Source organism: Lepidochelys kempii, chromosome 9 (genome assembly GCF_965140265.1).
Source record: "Lepidochelys kempii isolate rLepKem1 chromosome 9, rLepKem1.hap2, whole genome shotgun sequence".
NCBI lineage: Eukaryota > Metazoa > Chordata > Testudines > Cheloniidae > Lepidochelys > Lepidochelys kempii.
Window position 1 is genome coordinate 33,093,556 of NC_133264.1, and position 23,315 is coordinate 33,116,870.

At 43.5% G+C, this 23,315-nt stretch overlaps 1 protein-coding gene across 1 annotated transcript; it reads right to left on the minus strand.

Annotated features, from left to right (window-relative positions):
* Nucleotides 1–530: 530 nt before the first annotated feature.
* LOC140916998 (uncharacterized) lies at nt 531–21,112 on the minus strand. Its single transcript, XM_073358894.1, has 4 exons — nt 20,915–21,112; nt 19,714–19,778; nt 1,856–2,214; nt 531–1,162 (listed from the first exon to the last, which is right to left on the minus strand). The coding sequence occupies exons 1-4, from the start codon at nt 21,110–21,112 to the stop codon at nt 684–686; spliced, it is 1,101 nt and encodes a 366-aa protein (XP_073214995.1). The 3' UTR covers nt 531–683.
* Nucleotides 21,113–23,315: the final 2,203 nt, after the last annotated feature.

The window sequence follows — 23,315 nt, forward strand, 5'->3', positions numbered from 1 at the left end:
GGCAACTTGACAGCAGCAAGGAGCGGTGCAACAACAGGCTGAGTAAGTGCAGGATGACTGGTGAGTGTGCATTTGGCTGTTTAAAAGCCCGCTGGCTATGCCTGTATGGGAAGCTGGACATGGCTGATGACAATATTCCTATGCTCATAGCCGCGTGCTGTACGCGCCATAATATTTGTGAAGGGAAGGATGAAAGCTTCACTCAGGGCTGGACCGCAGAGATTCAGCGCCTGGAGGCTGAGTTTGAACAGCCAGAGACCAGGGCTATCAGAGGGGCATAGCATGGGGCCATAAGGATCAGGGATGCCTTGAGGCAGCAATTTGAGGCTGAAAACGACTAATATTTGTTGCTATGCTTGGGATTGCAGTGCTTGTAATGCTAGGAGGTGATTGGTGCACATGATGCAAGAAGGGGCCTTAACATAATTGTATGTTGCTTTGCAGTGCTCTTTTTGCTTTCACTCAATAGAATAAAGATTGATTTCAATCAAACACAATTCTTTTATTAAAAGACAACAAACTGGAGGAGCGAGTCAAACAAAAAAATTCATCAGCAGGGAGGGAGATGGGGAATGGGAAGGTATCAAGAGGAGGAGGGGTCCCAGGATGGCTACAGATTTGTGTATGTCCAAGGATCATATACAACCTTCTCCTTTGGAGTACAGTGCAGTGGGTGCTGTACTTCAGCAGAGCCAGACTGCAGAGGGATGGGTGTTGAGTGCAGTGGGTAGTGGGAGTCCGCACTGCTGGACTGTGAAGGAGGAGGAGTGGAATGGGTAGATAGTGGAACCAGGAGGTTGATAACAGTGTGTTGGCAGTCTGGGGTGAGGGTGGGGGGCGCATGGGAAAGAGTTTTGTGACAGCGGCTGCAGGGGAGGGTGGGCACAGAGCTGCTTGGTTTGAAGAGCTAGTATTGCCTGGAGCGTGTCCACTTGGCGCTCCATAACATTTAAGAGCTGCTCCATGGCTTCTTTCTGGTGTGCCGCATTCTCCTTTTGGTCCCTCTTCTCGCTGTCCCGCCACTCCTTCAAATCCTGTTCCTCAGCGGCAGAGTGCATCATAACCTCACGGAGAAAGTCCTCCTTAGTTCTTCGTGGCTGCTTTCTAATTCTGCGCAGCCATTCTGCCACCGATAAGGGAGGCTGGCCTCCCAAGGTCATCTCTGTGAAGTTTAAATGCAACATTTTACAGAAGCAGTATTGTTTGCAACACAAACAACACTGATTCAGTGCTTTAAAACACAGCCAGTACTCACACACCAGTCACTAACTGGCTGACCCCAGGCAAGCACACATGAGCCACAAGACCCCCAAAATGGTGAGTAGCTGCAGAGGCAGGGTGAATCACTTTTCCCAGACCCTGCTGTACATGGCTTTGGGGAGAGCTAGCACTGTAGGCGGGCGGGGGGGGGGCGGGGCAGGGAGCTTGATAATCATTCCTGTCCCCACACTTTCCACAGGATGTGATCATTATGGAAGCTGTCTCGTTGCTGAGGGTGAGCAGGGAATCAAGGGAGGGTCATCTCCAAGCCTGTGGCTTCCGTCCTGGTGCCTATGCGGCTTGCCTCTGTGCAGCAATGGTCCCCCTGCCACAACAGCACAGTGGTGTGGGAAAGTTACTGTTAATGGGGCAAGAAACAAAGCAGCTCTGCCGAAGAACCTGCAGCAGTGGATTGCCCAGTATCTCCACGAGTTTCCTGGAGATCTCTGAGGGAGATTCCCGTGAAGTGAGGGAGTCTATCAACAGCCTGTTCCACTGCTCAGACTAGGCATGTGGTGGGAGACAAGCCTGCTTTCTGCAACCCTCCTGCCCCCAACAAATCACTTCAGCAATTCCCCAAATCAGATCCACTTACCAGGGGCCTCCTCTCCTGTTCGCGCTTCGCCAAGATCCGACAGCTTGTGACTGCTAGCATCCTCTGGGGTAGAGAAGAGCTCCTGACTGCATTCATCTCTGGCCTCTGAACCATCCTCTGCCTCTGGGTCCCCCCCTTCATCCAAGATTTCCTCCTCCTGGCTCAGTCTACTCTCAACTGGCACATGAGCCAACGAAGTATCCACAGGGGCCTTCACAGTGGAGGTGGGGTTGCCACCGACTATCGTGTCCAGCTCTTTGTAGAACTGGCAGCTCGTGGGCGCAGCACTGCAGCAGCGGTTTGCTTCCCACACCTTGTGTAGGCATTCTGCAGCTCCTTCACTTTGACCCTGCACTGCACTGTGTCCCAGTCATGGCCCTTTCTATCATACATTGTGAAATCTGTCCGTAGGTATCATAATTCCTATGGCTGGAGCGCAGCTGGGACTGCATAGCTTCCTCTCCCCAAATGCTGATGAGGTCCAGCAGCTCGGCATTGCTCAAAACAGGGGATCGCCTGTTGCGTGGAGCAGGCATGGCCACCTGGAAAGATGTGAAGAGACCACTGCACGCATCACCAAGCAAACAGGAAGGTGATTTTCAAATTTCCAAAGGAATTTACAGGGTGGGGATGATGATTGGTCACCTGAGGGCAGGGCAGAAGAGTTCAAACTGATGACCAGGGAGGCGAGAACAGGCATTGTGGGACACCTCCCGGAGGCCAATCACAGCGCTGTCATCGACCAGGGTGTCTACACTGGCACAGCAGCGCTGTAGCCCCGGCGCAGAAAGCTCAATGCCTCTCATCAGGGTGGATTTTTTACAGCGCTGCAACTGCACAGTTTCTGAGCACTAAGTGGCTTGGCAGCGTGTACACCTCGGGAGTTACAGCGCAGAAAGCTGCTTTACTGCGCGGAAATTTGCCAGTGTAGACAGGGTCTTTGTGGTAGTGCTCAGACATTCTACCTGTACAGGACAGAGGTTGATCGAATGTTTCTGGGAGATCTCAGGGCAGCAACACTTACACCTTCTTCTGAAGAGTGATGCAGCATGCATTCTTCCTGGGACTGATTGTGGGTTTACTGTTATCTTTGGGACAAAAAGCACTGCTGGATGCCTTGGCTAGCTCAACAGTCCAGTACTCCAGGGAATAATGGAGCTGTATTCTGGATGCTTCTTGCGTGAGTGTGATGGAAAGAAAGATATCCTATGCTCTCTTCCCTCCCATTGTACCCATGCAAGGGACACATGATTTAGCCTATAGATTTATATTATTTTCCAAGGTCAACACCAAGTAGGTGAAATGTGCAAATATAGGAGTGAATTATGCAGAACACCAGTTTAAAATGTTTTTGTGATATGGCAGAAATCTTATATACAGAGCAAGAGGCAAACTTCTTAAGACTCACAGCTCATCATCTCTGAGATCTCATCTACACCTCTTTGGACATGATCACACTATCTCCCATTGAAATCAAATGATGGGATCGTTAGGCTCACGCATTTCCAATGAGGGGAAATAGTTGAATAGTTGAAATTTTTTGTGAATATTTTCACAAATAAAAGAGAGGCATTCTCTGTTTGGGGGGGCTTGTGTTATTCATCATGTACAACTATATGAACAGCCGCACAGATTTGAGAAAATATTCACAAATCCCAAATGGTGCATGAAAAAATTCATACCTGAAAGTAAGTTTCCTTGATCTTACTCTATGAACTTCATACATATAATCAGAGAGAAGAAATAATACTTGTAACAGAGGTGACCAACCATACAGCAGAAACAACAAAGTCTGAATAGCACAAGTCATAAATAAACCATGAACCAAAAATCTATTCACCTAAACTATCTAGGAACCACTCATGAATAACAGATATATGTGATTGGGTCCACACTTGGAACCAATAATATCTATAACAAGCTGTTCACCCAGCTTTACTGGGAAGAGCCCCAAAGAAATGAGGGAGAGATGGAGTTCTGACGCAACAGCTCATGGCATCTCTTCATTTGGAGATAACCCCCAGCTTGGTTCTCTTCCCTCCCATCTTTGGGAGGCTCAACTGGTGTATCTGGCAAGCTCTTCTGATTGTTAAGTTTATAAGTAATTTACCTATGAGTCACCCACGGGATGATTAGTAGTTGGATTCAAAGAAAGTTTCTCTCAAAATCTTTTGGGAATAAAATAAATTGTTTGTGAATTGCAAACTTACTGGGCCATGTTCAGCACTATTAAAAGTGAGCACAACTCCACTGAATTTGAAGCATACACCAAGACTGAATCTGACCCTTCCACTCTAGTCCTTTTATAATTCATAATTCTTTCCATATACCAACTGAGTTGATGCAGCTCATCCAATCCATATTTTTAACCAGTCAACCAGCCTGAAAACAAAGCTTTATCCCCATTTGTCATGAGGTTTTAAAATTTCCATAGAAAACACAAAACTCTACAGGTAAAATAAAAGAATTCTTAAATAATAAAAACTATATGAGCAGGAATGGTGGGAAAAGTTAACCAAACATGAATGATGGGTGAGTCTTACAGTGTCCTGAGGTTCAGTTAAGATAAGTTTGGATAAACAAGATGTGAACAGACTGAGTATCCATTGCTGCAATGCTCATCCTGCCGCACCTGAACCACTCCTTACTGCACACTACACAAACGATTGCATCATGTCAGCTAGATCAGCTCTTCCCAGGAGGGATTACATCTTTTCATTTGTAAATTGAATTGAACCCCTATGAAGGCTCCCTCTCTTCCACCTTCTTTTGGGATCCAGCAGACTATGGCCCCATGACCTCTGTGGATGAGGTGGCCCTCTCCTGCCTCTGGTAATAAGTCTGTGCAAAGGGGGCCGTCAGATGGAATTTGGGTGACCTTCTCCCCTTCTTCTCCAGCAGATGATTTTGGGCCTGATTTTCCATTACTTTGTTCCTTGTGTAGTAATTTACACCCGTGCAAAGTGGGTGTAGAACACTACCAAATCAGAATTCTCCACCACACCAAGAGTAGCACTTTACACTCACTTTGTACAGAATCAGGTCTGTGTCTTCAGAAGGATGGATGGCCTCATATCCCCTACAACAGGTGTTAGTGGAAAAGCAGAGGTAGGCCTTCCTTCACCTTCTAGAAATGATTTCACAAAAAAATTTAATCTGCAGTCAGAGGAGTTTATTTCTGATCACCAAACATGCTGCTGCACAGATCACTGCTTACCTGTGACTTTTTCCATCTTGCTCCAGCACTGCTACTCCAGATGTCTACGGCTTGCATATTGTCCCCTTTTAGTGGCATGGCCCAGTAGCCTCTGTGCTAGGCACCATTGTAGCATTAGACCCCAAATGTATCTCCATTATGGCACTTCCTTGGTCCTTATGACCCAGAGTGCATTCTACTCTTCTAAAATCACAGAATAATTTGAAGCGCACAAGAATCTCACTTGAATGTAGGAGAAAAACCCCTATAACCTGACAAGCATAAGAGGGAAAACAAAAGCAAACATACTCAGACACATGAACCAAATTCTGGTCCCAAGCACTAAAACAGAGTAACTCTTCCTCCCCCACCAAATAGCTGCATATTCATGCTGAAAAAAAATGTTAGAGCATGTCCTATTCTGACCATCCTCAGCACCATGAACAGTCCTGCACATGGGTAATCTGCAGCCAGGAATATGCTATGTGAGAGGAGAGATCTGTGTGAAGTCATAGGGTAAAGCAGGTAGACTGTGCCCCCTGACCCTTAAGCCCTGCTTTCGAATGCTCTTCCTTTCTTCTGGTCACCAAAGGCTTGCAGGCGAGCCAGAAATGGGACAGGCAGTTTCCACTTTGTGATTCCCTTCCTGGCTGCAGCCTTTTGGGTATTTACGTACGCAGTCTAACTCAATTTGGCCTATACACTTGTGACCCACTAAATTTCATTCATTTCGGGACTCAAAGAGTTAAAGGTAATCCTGCTTGGTTTAAAGCAGTTTTCTAGAAATCTTTAGCAACCTGCTGCTAGTTATCACTATGAATATAATTTGTAATTAGCAACTTTCCTATTAATATTAAAGGCTGAAGGGCAGAGAGGAGCAATATCCCAGCTGTTCAATTAGTTCCCACAGTACCTGTCAAGTTATCGCTCTGGGAAAGCTTATCAGGAAATTGTTATTGCAGTCCAGTCTCTAGCAGCCGAAGCCAGTGCAGGCCTGGTGCAAAGTCCACCTGCAAAGGGATCTCCACCCTCCCTTCTGCCAGGGCAGCCAATGCAGATATAAAAGTGAGTGCAGTGTGAGGAGCAGGCGTAGGCAAGGTAGACTGAGTCAGTCAGTGGAGCCATTGGTGGAACTAAAGCTGCCGCCCATCAGGGGTCTTTCATGATAATAAGTTTTCCCTTGGGAGCAGCAAGTTCAGGAAATGCAATTTGCACCTCATGATGCTAGTCTTAGTGAAACTGAGTGAGTCAGCCTCTCAGAGCTTCATTTTTCAGCTTTGTTTCTTACTCCTCATTGTTCTGACTAAGATGAAAGTGACATAATTATCTAGTTATAGTAAAAACAATTGCATGCACTATACATCATCTAGGGTCACAGTCCTACTGACCTCATTGCCAAAACTCACATTGATTTCTAGAACTGTCAGATAAGTAAATAAATGAGTATATTATATGTACAAAAATTAAATGTTATCAAATAAACACATTGTGTTACTACCAAACAGTCAAAAGTGACCAGTGATTTTGGGTGTCAGTTTTTGGGTGCTCAGCTTGAGACATCTTAAGGAGGTCAGATTTGCAGAAAGTGCTGAGTACCTACTGTCAAGAAATCAGGCTTTTAAAAGATGACTCAAATTGGGCACCCAAAAAAATCAAAACATTCAAAATCTCTAATCCCTTGAATTTTGGACCTAGATGTGTAACATATAAAAAACCCAAATACCCAGAAAAAGTATATTAATCATACAGTCCCAGATGTACAAGCACACTGAAGAACCGGATCATTAGTGTTAAAAAGCTATGGCCCTGAACCTAACAAACAAATGCACAAGTGCTGATGCCTGATTTTCGTTGGACTCCATGCAGGCAATTACCTGAATTGACACATATATTTGCAGAATCAGGATCTATCTTCAATTTATCCTCTCATTTGTTATTAGAAAACATTGATAAAATATTTTATTCATTATCAATAGGCAGAGGAATAGGAAATTTGCTTTTTTCATGCCTGTTTATAAATAATCTCCAACAAGTGATTAATAAAGTTTTGGGTAAAACTGTTTAAAATCTTCAGCTTCCATGTTTTAGTGACTGTTTCCTTCCATTGTGTTTTCCCTCTGAAATCATGGCTTGGTTATCAAGAGATGACTATTTGATTCTTGTTCTGGGATTCTCCTTGCTGCTTCTGGGAAAACCAAGGACCCGATCAGACCCCTTGACAGAATATGAAGGAAAGCTGAATTCTGCATTCTTGCAATCCTCATTTAATGAATTTTTTTTTAGAAACTCTAATATAGCAAAAAGAAAAGGAGTACTTGTGGCACGGCTGTTACTCTGAAACCTCTAATATAGCAGATTCTGATCTCACTTACACTGGTATAATTCCACTGATTTCAGTGGAATCACTCCTGATTTACACCATGAGAGAAGAATCAGGCACACTGTATATAGGATACCTTATTGTTGAGTTGCTGTTTCATACATGCCAAAATAAAGATAGATGTGTGCCAAATATCAAGGGTATATAACAGAAAAAATTAAAAAGGTAAATCCTTTATCACACTCTACACTATCTGTTGCTTTAATAATTGTGTTCATGCTAGTAAATGACAATGTATTGCCTGGGACAGTGGAGAGCAGAATTTGCCCCATGCACACAGAAAACAAGGTGCTGTTTTAAAAATTGATTGCTGCTTTCATTTCACTTTTCATTTGTCACTATGCAGAACAGCGCCACCTGGAGGGACAAAAAAGTCATCTCCATTACACCCTCATTCTTTTTGCTCCATGGGACAAATTATGTTTTTCTTTGTATTAGCTGCCATCTGGAGAGAAGTATGAAGCACAGTAATAGAGAGAAGGAAGCGCTGACAATAAGCAACCCACAATACAGGGCAAAAAAAAAATCTCAACATGGAAAAGATCAAAGGAAGAGCAGTGGCCAGAGGGCTAGAACTCTCCTCCCCTTTTTTCCTTTTTAAGAAAGCTTAAATTTTGCAGCAACTGCCAATCCCAGGATCTGCCATTGATGTTAGTTACGGCTTCTCATTACAAAGCCTGATAAGAAATTAAATGAAGAAATAAAACCTAGGGACTGGAAGGCCAGAGACAAACTGAACTGAATAGACAGGCTTCACCTCTGCATATATCCTCTTTAATATTTATAGAGAGTAGGGTAGGGTCCTTGACATTTAAATGGAACCTAGAAAGCTGCAGTTAATGCATTCAAAAGCAAAGGTGGACTGAAATCACCAACATCTGAGAACTCTGAACATGCTAATATTTGGGAAAACCCTTTCTATAAATTAACAAAAAGTGTTTGAATGACAGTGTTTGCTGTCATCCAAAGTGGTTTCTCAAGGATAAGAGCCATTTACCCTCTTTTGTCAACATTAAAAGTCACATCTGCACTTACTATTATTACAAAAAACACCAGAGATTACTCTAACTGAGTAATATTAGAGAAAGTGAAACAATTTCTCTATTCTTTTTTACTTTGTGCATTTGACAACAACTTTGTGTGTAGCCCATTTCAGTGTTCCCTGTACAGTCAGTCCATTTCTCCTTAAGCTTGTGTGAGTTTTGCACACAGCAAAGTACGAGAGAAAAACAATTTTTAAAAGTAAGACAATGTGATTGTAAAAACACAAAAAATAGTAAGTGGGACTCAGGAGCAGGAGAAGAATCTGAAACTATTTTTAATGTATCTTTTGAACTTGATGTTTCAAATTCATGCTGCTCCTGTAACTTAACTACAATTATCCAAATCCTACAGAGATTATTTTTTTTTAAAAAGCTTTCCTTCTATGAGTTCTGAAAACAAACCTGCCATGGAAAACACAGTAACATGGATCTAGAGAGGGGGGAAATGGTCTTGTTACTTCCATCCTATATAGATTTGGAAAATGGAAGTCAAGAAGTTATTTGTATATCTTGAAAAATTTCACCAGTACTGTATTTTAATAATTCCCAGTACTAATTATGGTCTCACTTAACCCTATAAATCATTACTTATGGAGGTGGTCAATAGGACTACTCAGCATTTAGTCTCATAGTGTGAAATGCAATGGAAAATTTTCAGATTGACATTTTAAAAATCAATTTTTCTAGAGATGAACTTGAAGCAAAATCACAGATTCAAATACCTCCAAACTTTGAAGAAACTTGGATCTGCATCTGGGTTTAAATGTCATGGCTGGTTCCATATTTCTATGATCTTGCATCTGAACTCCCAAGCTTCAAATCCAGATCAAAACTTTATAACTTGAGCCCATATCTAGTTTATTTAGGCCCCAATCCTGCAAATACCTGCGTGCATGCATGCTTAACACATGAGAGTATTCCCATTGAACTCAGTGGGAATACTCATGTGCCTAATGTTAAGCATGGTTAACCTTTTCATTTATCTTTATTTGCTGTCATGCGTTTTGTCCTATTTAAATATCTACATACAGAGAAATGTAATTACATATTTTATAAATACTGATATAATGAATGAATTATTTACTTCTGAAAGAATATAGTACTCCTTTAGGATAGTATATTACTTATATTGTATGAATTATATTTAAATATGTATACCTTTATCTTAATATTAGTGTAAATAATCATTTATTTAGCAGTGTAAATTTACACTATATTTTCTAAACATAGATTAAGACCCATTCCTTGTCTCAAAGAATTTTCAATCTATCTGGAGCCTTATTACTTGTAGAATTATATATCTGAAGAAAGAAAGAACTAGTTTTCTGTTATCGGAGAGTCACTTGTTGCTAGGCAGATTAGGGTGAAGATTTCCGACTGCAACATTTAAAGGGATACAGTCAGATTTTTAAAATAGTATCTAAATATATTAAAAATGTAATCTGTGTTAATAATAATATCTTAGTAAATGTGAAAGAATTTTAAATCTAACTAACTTTTGACTATTGATGCTGTTTGGTTACTTTCTAAACTTCATTCCAGCTGGACAATGAAAACAGACTAGCCAGCTTCATTTTGTCTAGTCTTGTTCCAGTCAATGTCACATTCACATTCCAGTCACTAGAACAATATTTTGGATTACATACACTCACAGGAAATATTTGGTTTCTTTAAAAAATATTTGACAAGAAATAGCAATAGGAACAATAACAATAATATAGAAACATTTCTACTAATTACACAAAATAACTTAGGGTTGTTAGGAGTGTGAGCAGGATGTGAGCAGTGATGTTATAACTTTCTTACTTATGCCTCATTGTGTTTGCTGCTTGTTTACAAGCCAAAGCTTGAATTCAGGCCTTGCAGACAGAATCATTCTACATTTCAACAGATCAAAGACATTTGGGCATCATGGTACTCCCTGGATAACTAGGCAGAAAATATATAATAATACCCTTATGAGTCATGTCCTCAGATACTAAAGTGATGGGCACACTATAAAAACCTATATAGATAGATATTTCTTGCATATTCAGGCATATTTCATATTTCATATACATATACCCACAATAAGGACCATGATGCTCACATGAATACAGTCCATCACCTACAATGTTAGGGAATCCAGCTTAGGGTGACCAGATAGCAACTGTGAAAAAATGGGACAGGGGTGGGGGTAAGAGGTGCCTAAATAAGAAAAAGTCCCCCAAAATGGGACTGTCCCTATAAAAACGGGACATCTGGTCACCCTAATCCAGCTGTATCAAAGAACCTGGTCTTGATGGTCTGCATCAAGTTCCTCATCTGCAGGAGAAAACTTCACACAGTTAGCTATGTGCAGCATTGTGGAGTTCAAGAACTGAACCAGGTACCAGGACACAGAAGGCTGACATAAGCTGGCCAGCTACGGACACCAACTGAACCAGTTCAAAGCCAAAAAAGAGAAAGATGCCAATTGTCACAGATCTGGGTACCCTGCTGGCAGCCCACCAGACTGCTGTGAGGGGACCCAACCACTGGAGGATCCTCAGGTGTTTTATACCCAGGGGAGTCTGAACAGAATCTGGTCCTGCCTTGGAGTTCATAGAATATCAGAATATCAGGGTTGGAAGGGACCTCAGGAGGTCATCTAGTCCAACCCCCTGCTCAAAGCAGGACCAATCTCCAATTTTTGCCCCAGATCTCTAAGTGGCCCCCTCAAGGATTGAACTCACAACCCTGGGTTTAGCAGGCCAATGCTCAAACCACTGAGCTATCCCTCCCCCCTAGACCCTCTTGGGCTGCAAATCCTCTAGTTAGCTCTGTCATGTTCCTGTATGGGTATGAACTGGCTACAGTGCTTCCTTTTTAGTGAGGTACACAGCAGAAGTGTTCATCATAAGACACTGTAATGCTCTGCTAGGTTTTGGCTGAGGATACCTTAAATAAGGTTTTTACACACAATGCCACCTAGTGACTGAATAGTAATACTACAATTTAGCATTCCATTACAAGCACCCCTTCCTGAGATCCCAGGGCCCAGCTGCTTAGCTCCTGAATTTAGTGCTGACTCCTCAGACTCCCCTGTAGCTTAAGCAATCCTTTCCCAGAATCCCACCACAGGTCTGAACCTTCTGAGTTACAGTTTCACTCATGTGGTAGGCAGGGCTGGATTAACTGCTTGTGGGACTGGTGCCAAACATATTTGTGGGCCCCCATGGGGCAAGGTGCAGGGGAACGGGATGGTCAGTCTCCAGAGTGAAGGTTGGGCTGGGGACAATGAGGCACAGCGCGGTGGGAGCAGCCCTGCTCTGTGCAGTCGAGCAGGAGGGCAGGGCCGTCCTTACCCATACGCAATTACCTGGTGCCCTGCGCAGCTGTGTGCTGCTCGAGCCCCTGCTCCGCCTCTTCCCCATGGCCCCAGCCCCACCTCTTCCCGCCCCTGCTCCACACCCACTCCACTGAGGGCAGCAGCAGGGCCGGGCTTGCACTCACTGGCGGCAAGAAGTGCAGCGGCCCAGCCCCAGCCACGCCACCAGTGAGTGCAGGGGGGTGGTGCTGGTTCCGCCCTGTCCCCCAGGACAGCCCCTGTGCTCCCCTCTGTGGAGGCCCAGCCCTGTGCTGCCAGCATGCCCCTTCCCCTTGAGGGCAGGCACGCACCACACCACCCCCCTGCCCAATGCCCCACCCTTATGCCCAGCGCCCCGTTGCCGAGAGATCTCCGCCACAATCTCTATGCCCAGCCCCCACCCCTCCCAGAGACCTCCCCTGCTGGCCTCCCACCACAACTGCACAGCACCCTGCACACCACACCGCTCGCCCAGCACCCCCTGCCCATAGACCTCCCCACTGCCCACCACCTTCCTTACAGTCCCACCATCACAGTTGCACAGCACCTCAAATTCTTGAGGGGATTCTGCACCAAAAATTTTAAAATTCTGCACACAATATTTTAAAATTCTGCTAATTTTGTCAATAAATAAATGTGGCGGTTCCAACATGGCAGTGGGGAGCACAGGCCACTGGTTGCATGGAGGTGGGAGATCACCCTGCAGCCTCCCCTCACCCCACTCCGGGACAGGGACTTGGCAGTGAGGCTGCACGCGACCCTGACACAGTGCAAGGGCCAGGCCTGGCCCAGAAACACCCTGGGGCCCTGCCCCCCTGTGCCAGGCGCACCAGGTGTGGGTGATCAGGCTCAGCCCAGCCGCAGGATCCAAGTGCAGAGGGACTTAGTGTGGGGGGATCCAGGTGGGGGTAAGAGAGTTCTCTGTGGGGCAATCTGGGTGCAGGTGGCCCAGTGGGAGATCTGGATGCACAGAAGCTCATTGCGGGGTTCCAGGTGCAGGGGCAATGGGACTCTGCAAGGGATCCAGGTGAAGGTGTTTGGGGCTCAGCGGGGGGGGGTTAGGTGCAGGGGAGGTGGGGTTCATTTGGGTGGGGGTCCAGGTGCAGGTGTTTGGGGCTCAGTGGGGAGGGTGTCTGTGGGAGCTTATCGGGGTGGTACAGATGCAGGGGAGGTGGGGCTTGTCAGGGTGAGGGTTCGATGGGCCTGCTTAACAGGGGAGCCCCAGCTTCTGCCAAGGGGATGCTGTATGCTGGGCTCCAGCTTCCCCCATCCCCTTCTCTTCTCCATCCCATGCCCCTTCCCCACCGCCCCATCTCCTCCCCACCCCACATGGAGGCAAATGAACAAGAGAAGGCAAAATGCTGCACATACAAAATGGAATTTACACTTTGGTAAAGATAAAGGGATATGAAGATCCCTCAGTAACAAAAGAATTCAGAAGCTGTACAAACAGATTCCCACATCATTGCACCAACACCTTCTGAAGTCCGGGTGGACCACCTGGTGTTTGTGGCACTACCATCCCAGGCACAGGTCCAAAAGCACTAGCCCAAGCAAATGGAAACAGTAGGTACACTCCATAGCCATCAGAGAAAGGAAATGAAGAAAGACAGAAAAGAAAAGAAGTGTCCTGAGAGCCTTACATGCAGATTTTAATAGCAGTAGTGCAGTACTGAGAGTTACAATTGACTATGCCTGAAAAGCTGCAAGTATGTCATACTGAAGAAATGGATGGACTAGGTTTTCATTTGGAGCAATGCCCAGTGAATCTCAAGTGGCCTGTTAACACCGCCCCAGTCATAAGGGAGAAAGGAGGAAAAACGGCTGGGGATGAGGGGTTTAGATTCCCACATCATCACACCAACACCTTCTGGAAGTCTGGTCCCTTGAAATATGTGTTAACTACTTATGCTAAGCAATCTGTTCCATCATGTATTTTGCTGACACTCTGATTACATTTCTCAGACCTGAACAAAAGCTCAAAAGCTTGTCTCTTGTACCAACAGAAGTTGGTCCAATAAAAGATATTATCTCACAACACTGTATACAGAGTTTGGTTTTGACATTTATTAAATGTTACAATTAAAAAAATGTTTGTTTTAGATTAAGCTTCCCAATGGGTCCACAACACTTCACTAATGATCTACAAATGGTGGTACACAAGGATTGCTTTATTTCTCTCTCAAATTCAGCCACTTCTAGTGTGAAGTATGGTCACTGTAGAAGTTCAACAGCAACTCCACACAGTAGTTTTGAAATAAAAAATATTAATATAAGCAAGTGACACTGGAATGAACATTCAGATAGGCAGAAAATATCTACCAACACTGGAATTCAGCCAGAACAGCTAACATCTGGTGGTCTACAAATTATTCTCTTAGATCTCCAACAGCAAGTGGTGCAGGACCGGTGTTATTTATTTCATGCAAAAATGTTATTTTCAGCAGCACCAAGCCCCCTAGCATCAGGCAGGATGACAGAGAGAACAGCACCGACTATGGAATAGAAACACCACTTCCTATAGCACCAAGATGCTCCTTGAAAACATCTGATCCAAGTACTGACCAAGCCCAGCTTCTAAGAGCTGATATGATAACTGCATAATGTGATTTAGCCACAAGCTGAATGTATCCATGATCATGGCTAAAATCTTATACAGCCTTTAGTTTTATGACATATGTAGTGAGAGTTCCATTGGGTACAGTGGGGTACGGTATACATCCCACACCATGCCCCTGGCCTACCCATTTTTCATTCTCTCTGGCCTCATATATCATAAGCCCACAGCAGACAGGATCTTGGGAAGGAGAGGATGCAGATGAGCCCTTTTTCTGGGCAGGAAGAGGAGATCTTTGCTGTGGAGTCCCTTTCATGCATGAATCTGAGGAGCATGATTGGTGTCTCAGTTTCCATCCATTATGGTTTTGTTGTTACCATTTAATAAAAACAATCATATTTCATACATCATATTTCCTAAAGAACACAACATTCTGGCAATGGGAGATAGCAAAAACCAGCAAACCAAATTTACTAGCACTTAAGCCCTTCTACAGCACCACACCTGATCTATATGCAGAATATACAACATGGATAGAGGAATCCCTTCTGATCCTGAAACTTTGTCAGTGGACTAGATAAAGCAGAGGAGAGAGTGAATGAGCAATATTACCACAGTCTACAAAGAGGCACAAAGGGGGATGGATATATCTGAAAAGACAAAGGCTACACTAAATGCTTATTTCAAACCACAAAGAAATACAATTTCAGGAGAGTACAAATTCAGACAGCTACTGCAAGTACCTGATGAATACTATGACTCATATGTAAATGCCTTAAGGGCTAAGCCCTGGTCCCACTGAAGTCATTGGAAATGTAACTGTGAATTTGGTATATCTGCATCAAGCATGATCCATGATCAAGTCATAGCATGCTCACAAAACACTAAGAAATCCTTACAACTGGTGGGTTTGACCCTAGAAAATGCAGTTATCATAGCACAACTATATGAGTCACCACAGGAGGGACCTGGTGTCTGCTAAGACAGTGGTTTTCAACTTGTGGTCCAGTGACTCCTGGAGGTCTGCAGACTATGTCTAAGATTTCCAAAGGGGTCTGCACCTCCATTAAAAATTTTGTAGGTGTCTGCAAATGAAAAAAGGTTGAAAGCCACTGTGCTAAGACTTTAGATGTGAGCATAACCAACTGCAGCCACACCTCAGACTGAACCAGTTTCAAACCAGGAAGTGAGGTTACAGCATTTGAAAAATGTATTTATGTTACTAATTCAGATAATAATTGTGCCTGCTATTGTTGTGAATTGACTACAGAAATGCCATATAGAAGTAGAGTAAGGAGTACCAATTGCCTCTTCTGTAGAAAAATGAAACATGTGGCTGGAGTTTGGGGAAAGAAAGCAAACAATCAGAAAAACACTGGACAGAAAAACACTGAAACAATCAATCTCAAAAGGCAGGGAATGGGAGTGCCCCACCTGTTCTGTAGAGTGACTCAGAATTGGATGAATGTTTATTTTATGTCTTCAAAAGTAAAATAATCTTTTACTATTAGTGAACAAAGGTTGCCAAGTGAAGTAAAAGAAATGTAGGCCCAGTCCTGTAATGAACTCCACAGAGGCACAGATGTCTTGCTCATGCAAAACTCACTGCAGAAATGGAATCTTAGTGTTAAATTTTTTAATAATCCAGAAACATCAGAATTAATTCCAAGCATTCAACTTGTTTTGTATAATGTGCAGGCAACACCAATTATGTTACTCAGGATACTGCAAAGAACAGATGAACTGGAAAAGACGTGTGTGATGACATGTATATGCTATTGATTGAAATATCATAACCTTATTAAACAGGAAATCTAGTTTTGATTTAACATATACTACAAAGGAGAGGCAAAGTGAATCAAGTACCAAGTCCAAGACACTCACTATTCAAAGCCCATAGACCAGGGGTGGCTAACCTGTGGCTCCAGAGCCTCATGCGGCTCTTCAGAAGTTAATATGCAGCTCCTTGTCTAGGCACCGACTCCGGAGCTGGAGCTACAGGTGCCAACTTTCCAATGTCCCGGGGGGGGGGAGGCTCAGTGCTCAACTCCTGGCTCTGCCACAGGCCCTTCCCTCACTCCACCGCTTCCCACCCCCTCCCCTGAGCCTGTAGTGCCCTTGCTTCTCCCCCTCCCCCCCAGATCCTCCTGCACCCCAAGAAACAGCTGATCGGGAGGTGCAGGGAGGGAGGGGGAGGTGCTGATCAGCGGGGCTGCCGGTGGGTGGGAGGCACTGGGAGCAGGGTGGGGGAGCTGGTGGGGGGCTGCTGCTGTATTACTGTGGCTCTTTGGCAATGTACGTTGGTAAATTCTGGCTCCTTCTCAGGCTCAGGTTGGCCACCCCTGCCTTAGACTGTACTGGCACAAGGTTGTAACAGAGATTAAAGTCACGCCATTAAGCCCCAGTTTGTCACCCAGTCAATGTGTCACAATAGAAGTTGTGAACCAGGAAGTGGATAAAATGCTACATACAGGCATTAATGATGACATGTAGGAAAGAAAATGGATATTACATTTTCTGTTAGTGCCTGAAAAGCATATGTATGAGATCTGTGTGTGTAACAGGGCATCAGATCCTAAGACAGCTAACAGTGGCTAATTCACAGGTGTAGAAAAATAAATACATAAAAACTCAACATGTTTAAAAATAACAATTAAAAACAGTACGCTTAAAAGATTTGAAACCACCATGTTGTGCACACAGGTAGCCTATGCAACCTCTTAAAGATATTCCTGTTATCCTCTCCTTTCCCTTTCCCTGCATTGTTTGTCATGCTTTTGTCTTGGCATGCCACGTCTTGTGAGCATTTTGGGGAATCTTTGTATGTGTTCATTCACTGCCTTTCACAATGGGATGATGATCCTGGTTGGGATCTGTGGGTGTGTGACTGCAATATAAACAATAACATTCATAATAATAATCATAGACACGCAAGACTTTTTTTGAGCCATCCTGATATTAGGTGCTTGAATCATATATAGAAATGCAAATTATTTTTGACTCTCTCTGTAGTGATTACAGGTGGGGCCTTTTAGCTCTATAACAAGAAATAAAAAGGATTTGAGTGCCTATATAAGGCAGAACAAACTAGGGGTTGGGATTGAAGGTCCTACAGGGAAAACTTTAAGAATATCTAATCCTAGGAAAAAGCTTTGGTTGATGATTATGTATTGTTATTTCTGTTATTTAAGTTAAGAATAAAGGCAGAAATAGGGGAGATTTGGACTTTAATCGTTGCAGATATAATTTTTTCAAAGTATGGTGGAAAGTCAACCTGCTTACAGTGTAATTGTAAGCAAGGTTAATAAGGTTGTTTGTTAGAGCAGAGGTTCTCACCCTTTTTCTTTCTGAGGCCCCCCTGTGATGCTCTGTACCTCAGTGGAACACCCAGCACCCCCATGCTCATCCTTATAAAATGGTTGTGTGGTATCCAATGCAAAGTTTGTCATGTCAGTTGTCTTTGGAAGGCTCATGATGCACTGAGCATTGTTGTTATAGTAAAGTTATAGTAATGTTATATGTTATAATTTCATGTATGTAGTTACGAGGCTGAAAATGTATCCTCATGGCTTAAAATAAGCCCAGGCAAAAACTCTCCAAGAGCAGAGAGGCAGTTCACACCTCATCAGGGCAGGTATGGGACAAACCCAGCCCAGCCTCACAGGAACAAAGGATGCTGGCCTAGGTAGCAACAAAGGATCTGTTGGACTCTCGAGTGAGTCACCCCGCTACGTTTGGCCAGTTTGGGACAGTGATGAGGTAATGCTCACCTGACTCTGAAGTGGGGGGGGGCAAAGCCAAGAGGGAAGAAAGAACATGATAAAAGGGAGAGACATTTGCCATGCTCTCTCTCTCTTCCACCTACATCTACAGACACCACACCAAGTGACTGAAGCGCTGATCAAAGGTGAGAACCTGGCTGAAGAGCAACCAGTCAGCCTGTGGTGAGAAGCATCTAAATTTGTAAGGGCACTGAAAGTGTTAAGATCATCTTAGAATGCATTTTGCTTTTATTTCATTTGACCAAATCTGACTTGTTATGATTTGACTTATAATCACTTAAAATTTATCTTTGTAGTTAATAAATCTGTTTGTTTATTCTACCTGAAGCAGTGCATTTGGTTTGAAGTGTGTCAGAGACTCCCCTTGGGATAACAAGCCTGGTACATATCAATTTATTTGTTAAATTGACGAACTCATATAAACTTGCAGTGTCCAGCAGGCATAACTGGACACTGCAAGATGGAGGTTCCTAGGGTTGTGTCTGGGACCAGAGATATTGGCTAGTGTCATTGGGTCACACAATTCAAGGAGCAGCTTACACACCAGAGGCTGTGCGTGAACTGCCCAGGAGTGGGGGTTCTCACAGCAAAGCAGGGTAAGGCTGGCTCCCAGAGTCAATGTTTGGAGTGACTTAGCAGATCACTGGTCCAGATAACACCAGAGGGGAATGTGACACCCCCAACATGCTATAAAAACTCCACAGCCCACCTGTGCCACAATAACTTGTTTTCTGCATATAAAAGCCAGGGCTGGCGGTAGGGGGTTGCAAGCAGAACAATTGCCTGGTCCTCCACGAAGCTACATTGCTCAGGCTTCAGTGCAGCCCTGGGTGGTGGGGCTCAGGGACCTGGGCTTCAGCCGGCTTTGGCTTTCTGCCCTGGGCCCCAACAAATCTAATGCTGACGCTGCTTGGAAGCCCCCCTAAAACCTGCTCGAGGCCCCCTAGGGGGCCCCAGGCCCCTGGTTGAGAACCACTGTGTTAGAGAACATCACCCTGTAACTATAAATTATAAAAAGAAAAGGAGTACTTGTGGCACCTTAGAGACTAACCAATTTATTTGAGCATGAGCTTTCGTGAGCTACAGCTCACTTCATCGGATGCATACCGTGGAAACTGCAGCAGACTTTATATATACACAGAGAATATGAAACAATACCCCCTCCCACCCCAGGACAGTGGGGTGGGAGGGGGTATTGTTTCATATTCTCTGTGTATATATAAAGTCTGCTGCAGTTTCCACGGTATGCATCCGATGAAGTGAGCTGTAGCTCACGAAAGCTCATGCTCAAATAAATTGGTTAGTCTCTAAGGTGCCACAAGTACTCCTTTTCTTTTTGCGAATACAGACTAACACGGCTGTTACTCTGAAACATATAAATTATAAGATACTCCACATTATATAAGGCTCAAAAGATTTTGCTGAGCTTAAGGCTAAATTTAATAAACATCTTTAACTGAATCCAGGAATATGATGACTTTGAAACTCCCTGTAGTTAGTACAGATCTTCCAAATTTCTTTTTGGTCTTTCTTATGCGCCTCAGGTTTACCAAAAAGCTATGTATCCAGTACTTTGCAGATGGCCTGGTACTGTTTGGAATACAGATGTTGTTGGTTTTGCTGCTAATGCAGAGGAGCTAGAAGGAGAAGGAGAAAATTTTTGATTGATTTCATAAGAGGATTAAAATTGGACAGAAATAAATATATTCAGACTCCTATTTCTCCTCAGATGGTGTTTAGACTGATCAAAAGAAATTGGAAACTGTTCTTAAGGCTCCAAGGCTGGAGAATATGTAATTAATGCCTTAAATTCTGGGAATTTGTGGCTTCCTTATGAAGTTTATTCCAAAGTATATAAACATTAGTCAGCAGAGCTGTTCTGAAATCAGGAAAGATATTGAGTAAGAGTGCAATTCTAAAAAAGAATCAGCTTCTTGGGCGCTAAGAAGTGCTTTAACCAAAGAACTGTGTGGAGCATAACTGGATTCACCAACATTTGTAGTAGCTGATGATAGCCTTGTAGATTTATGTGCAGTTCTGCTCCAAATACATAATAATGGATCAAAAAATCATTGGTATATGCAGTTACTTGCCAATAAGCACAAAACAGCCTTTGGCTCTGTGTGGGCTATAGAATATTTTCACATGTACCTCTAGGGACATACATTTATTCTAATAACTGATTCAATTTAGTTCTCAACTCCTTTTCCCATTTACATGGGGTCACAGGTGCCCATGGTTATTTGCCACTCCTTTTAATCCATAGCACGGGTGCACAGGTCTTGGAGTTCCAGTCCCTTCCTCTTCAAACTTCTCTTGACAGTGTCTTTCCATTGTATCCTCTATCCCCCATGTCCTTTCTTGCTGCCCAGTTCTTCCCATGCTGGTTGTTCTTCATGTATTTTCCACATGTCCAGCCCACCTCAAATGTGCACTCTCTGGACTATCTATCAGTGAGAATCCCAAGTTCATCTTCCCCCAACTTTTTCCATGCACACTGTCCACCCTCCTCTTGCCTGTCATTCTCCTCAATATATTATTTTCTACAACCTGTATCTCCTTTTCTTTCATCTCCATGAGAGCCACTGTTTCTAAACCATAGAGCAGGCAGGGAGAAACACACGTAGCATGCACTTTTCCTTTCAGTTTGTTACTTACTTGCCAGTCCCACAGTACTCCTGCCACTTTTTTCATTGCCATCCATGCACATTAGCTTCTCCTCTTCAATTAACCAGATCTCTCTCAGATGGCACTAAGTGTACTTCCCAAGTACAAATTCTTTCTTCTGATTCTGCTTCTCTCCTGAAACATCAATCAACAGCTTTTCTTCCACCTTTCCTACTTGCATAACTTCAGTTTTCTTTGTGTTTACCTTCAAAACTTGGCCTTCAAACACAGATGCCCACTCTGATACCATATTCACCACTTCCTCCTTACTGTCATCCAAAAGGGCCAAATTGTCAGCATACATTCGTTTTCTCTTTGTCTCCTCAGGCTTGGTTCTCCTACTAATTAACTTCATAAGTAGGAAGAAGAGAAGTGGATTTAGTACACTGCCTTGTCTCAATCCCACAATCATCTCAAAACTCAGAAATTCTATGTATTGTTACCACTTTACCTGTTGACCCTTGCTATAGCTCCTCTATCATCTCTACTTCTTGAAGTCCCCCTCCCATCCATTCCAATACTCCAAACACCAGCTCGGTGGAACCAAGCCATATGCTTTCTCAAGATCAATAGATGCTACATAGCAGTTACACCTTCCATTTATCATTCTTTCAAACTTCTGTCTCATTGCAAATGTGTGTCAAGTAGTGTGTCAACACTACTCCTTCCCTTCCTAAAGCCACGTTCTAATGACTGATCATAACCGTATAATTCACATGCTAAAACCTAACAAATCTATTCTGATTCTACATAGAATCCACTGCCAAGGATGGAAAATTCCACGATATGATTTTACCATTGAACACATTAGAGGAGAAAGTAATGTGGCTGATGTTTTGTCACATCTTCCTCCTCTAGAACCTGCATCTGATCAGCCAGCAAAAGACTATGCGTGTTAGTTTTTATATGCATTGCAGATATGGAGGCATCAGAAAGAATGGCACACAAAAGACCCAATGACTTGAGCAAGTTTCCCAGCTTTCCCCAGTTGTGTGGAGCTGAGAGCAGGACCACAAAGGTGGCAGTTGCAGCTCCCTGATTTCAAGGCCAATTGTACTTACCTAGCCACCTGCCAGTTGGGGATCACAATAATAGCAGAAGCACTCCGGCCATACCCCCTCCCACTTCCAGGAGACACTGAGGGCAACTGGGTTCTTTCAGCTCTATGCAACTGGGGTCTCCCTCACTCTGGGGAAATTCCCAACATGGGAAATAGGACTGTTTTCTGACCTATTTGCATTGCCACGGCAGCTAAAAGGGGCCAGACTGCAACTCAGAATCTGACCTATTATCTCTGTTCTTTGACATTTACTCAGTGAGCCACAGCTGTACACTACCAACATCTCCTGTCTCTGGAGAGGAAGGAATATAAAGATTACTCATCTGCTGTACATGTTTCCTTCTGCAGTATTCTCTGGATTACTCCTCTCCTGTTCCATTTTTCTTTCCTCTTTATTTGTATCTTCTTTTCACCACAATGAGCTGCCTCCCCTCCCCTCTGGGTTTTATATTTAGCTAAAAACCAATTAAAAAAAACCCCACAGGAATTGTCACACTGGATTAGACCTAAGGTTCATCTAGTTCAGTATCCTATCTACAACAGTGACAGTATCAGAACCCTGTGTAAGAACCCTGCAACTTCTAGAGGAAGCCATACCGCTCAGCATATCTATATGTATATATATTGCTCAGCCATAATCTGCCCCAATATTAGGTTTCATTCTGATCTCTAATCATTAGAGACTGGGTTATATTCTGAAGCAGAAAGTTTAATATCCTCAATAAAATTTGTGTTATCATGAACTATTATAACTCTAGATAACTCTATTATAACTCTATAACTCACAGAACAACTGACAGTCAGCAGAGGGGTCAAGGCCCACTTGGATATAAAGGTGACATTGCTCTCCACAGGCCTCTCTTTGTGCGAACATTGTTGAAGAGGTATGGGTAAGCTTTCCCTGCTGGCTGCTCTTGCTGAACCTATTTTGTAAATAAAGGGAAGACTTCCCTTTCCTAGATTGCCAATCGGGTAGGTTTCACAAGCACTACATCCACTTAAAATTTTTTTAGATAATAAATATTAATTTGAACCCGAGGAAAACAAATACAATTAAAATAAACAGCTCACATCATTTTTTTATCTTATACTGAAACATTTCAATGCCTTACTTGGCCAATTAACATTGCAAGACCATGGCCATCCTGACGAACGTTGACCTGGCCTCAGTTATTCATGCCTTCATCACCTCTCGGCTGGATTACAGCCATACAATAGACCAGGGCATGAAAACTTCTGCTCTTAGGAAACTCCAACTGGTACAGAATGCTGAAGCACATCTTAGTAACGCTGGCTACCACAAACTTCAGACCTGTCATCTTCTCTCTGTGCTGGCTTCCCATAGACTACTGAATCAAGTTCAAGATCTCAGTCCTTATCTTCAAGGCATTCCAGGGCCTAGGCCCAACATATCTAAAAGACCGCATAAGGCTCCAGGATAAAGACC

Bases quoted from the DNA above. Each gene is read 5' to 3' on its own strand.
- LOC140916998 (XM_073358894.1), bottom strand. From the start codon at position 21,112: ATGTATGCTGACAATTTGGCCCTTTTGGATGACAGTAAGGAGGAAGTG. The intron at 19,779-20,914 runs GTACTTGGGAAG...TTCTCCTTCTAG, and splicing joins AGAATCAGAAGAAAGAATTT to CTCCTCTGCATTAGCAGCAA. The intron at 1,163-1,855 runs GTAAGTGGATCT...TAAACTTCACAG, and splicing joins AACAGGAGAGGAGGCCCCTG to AGATGACCTTGGGAGGCCAG.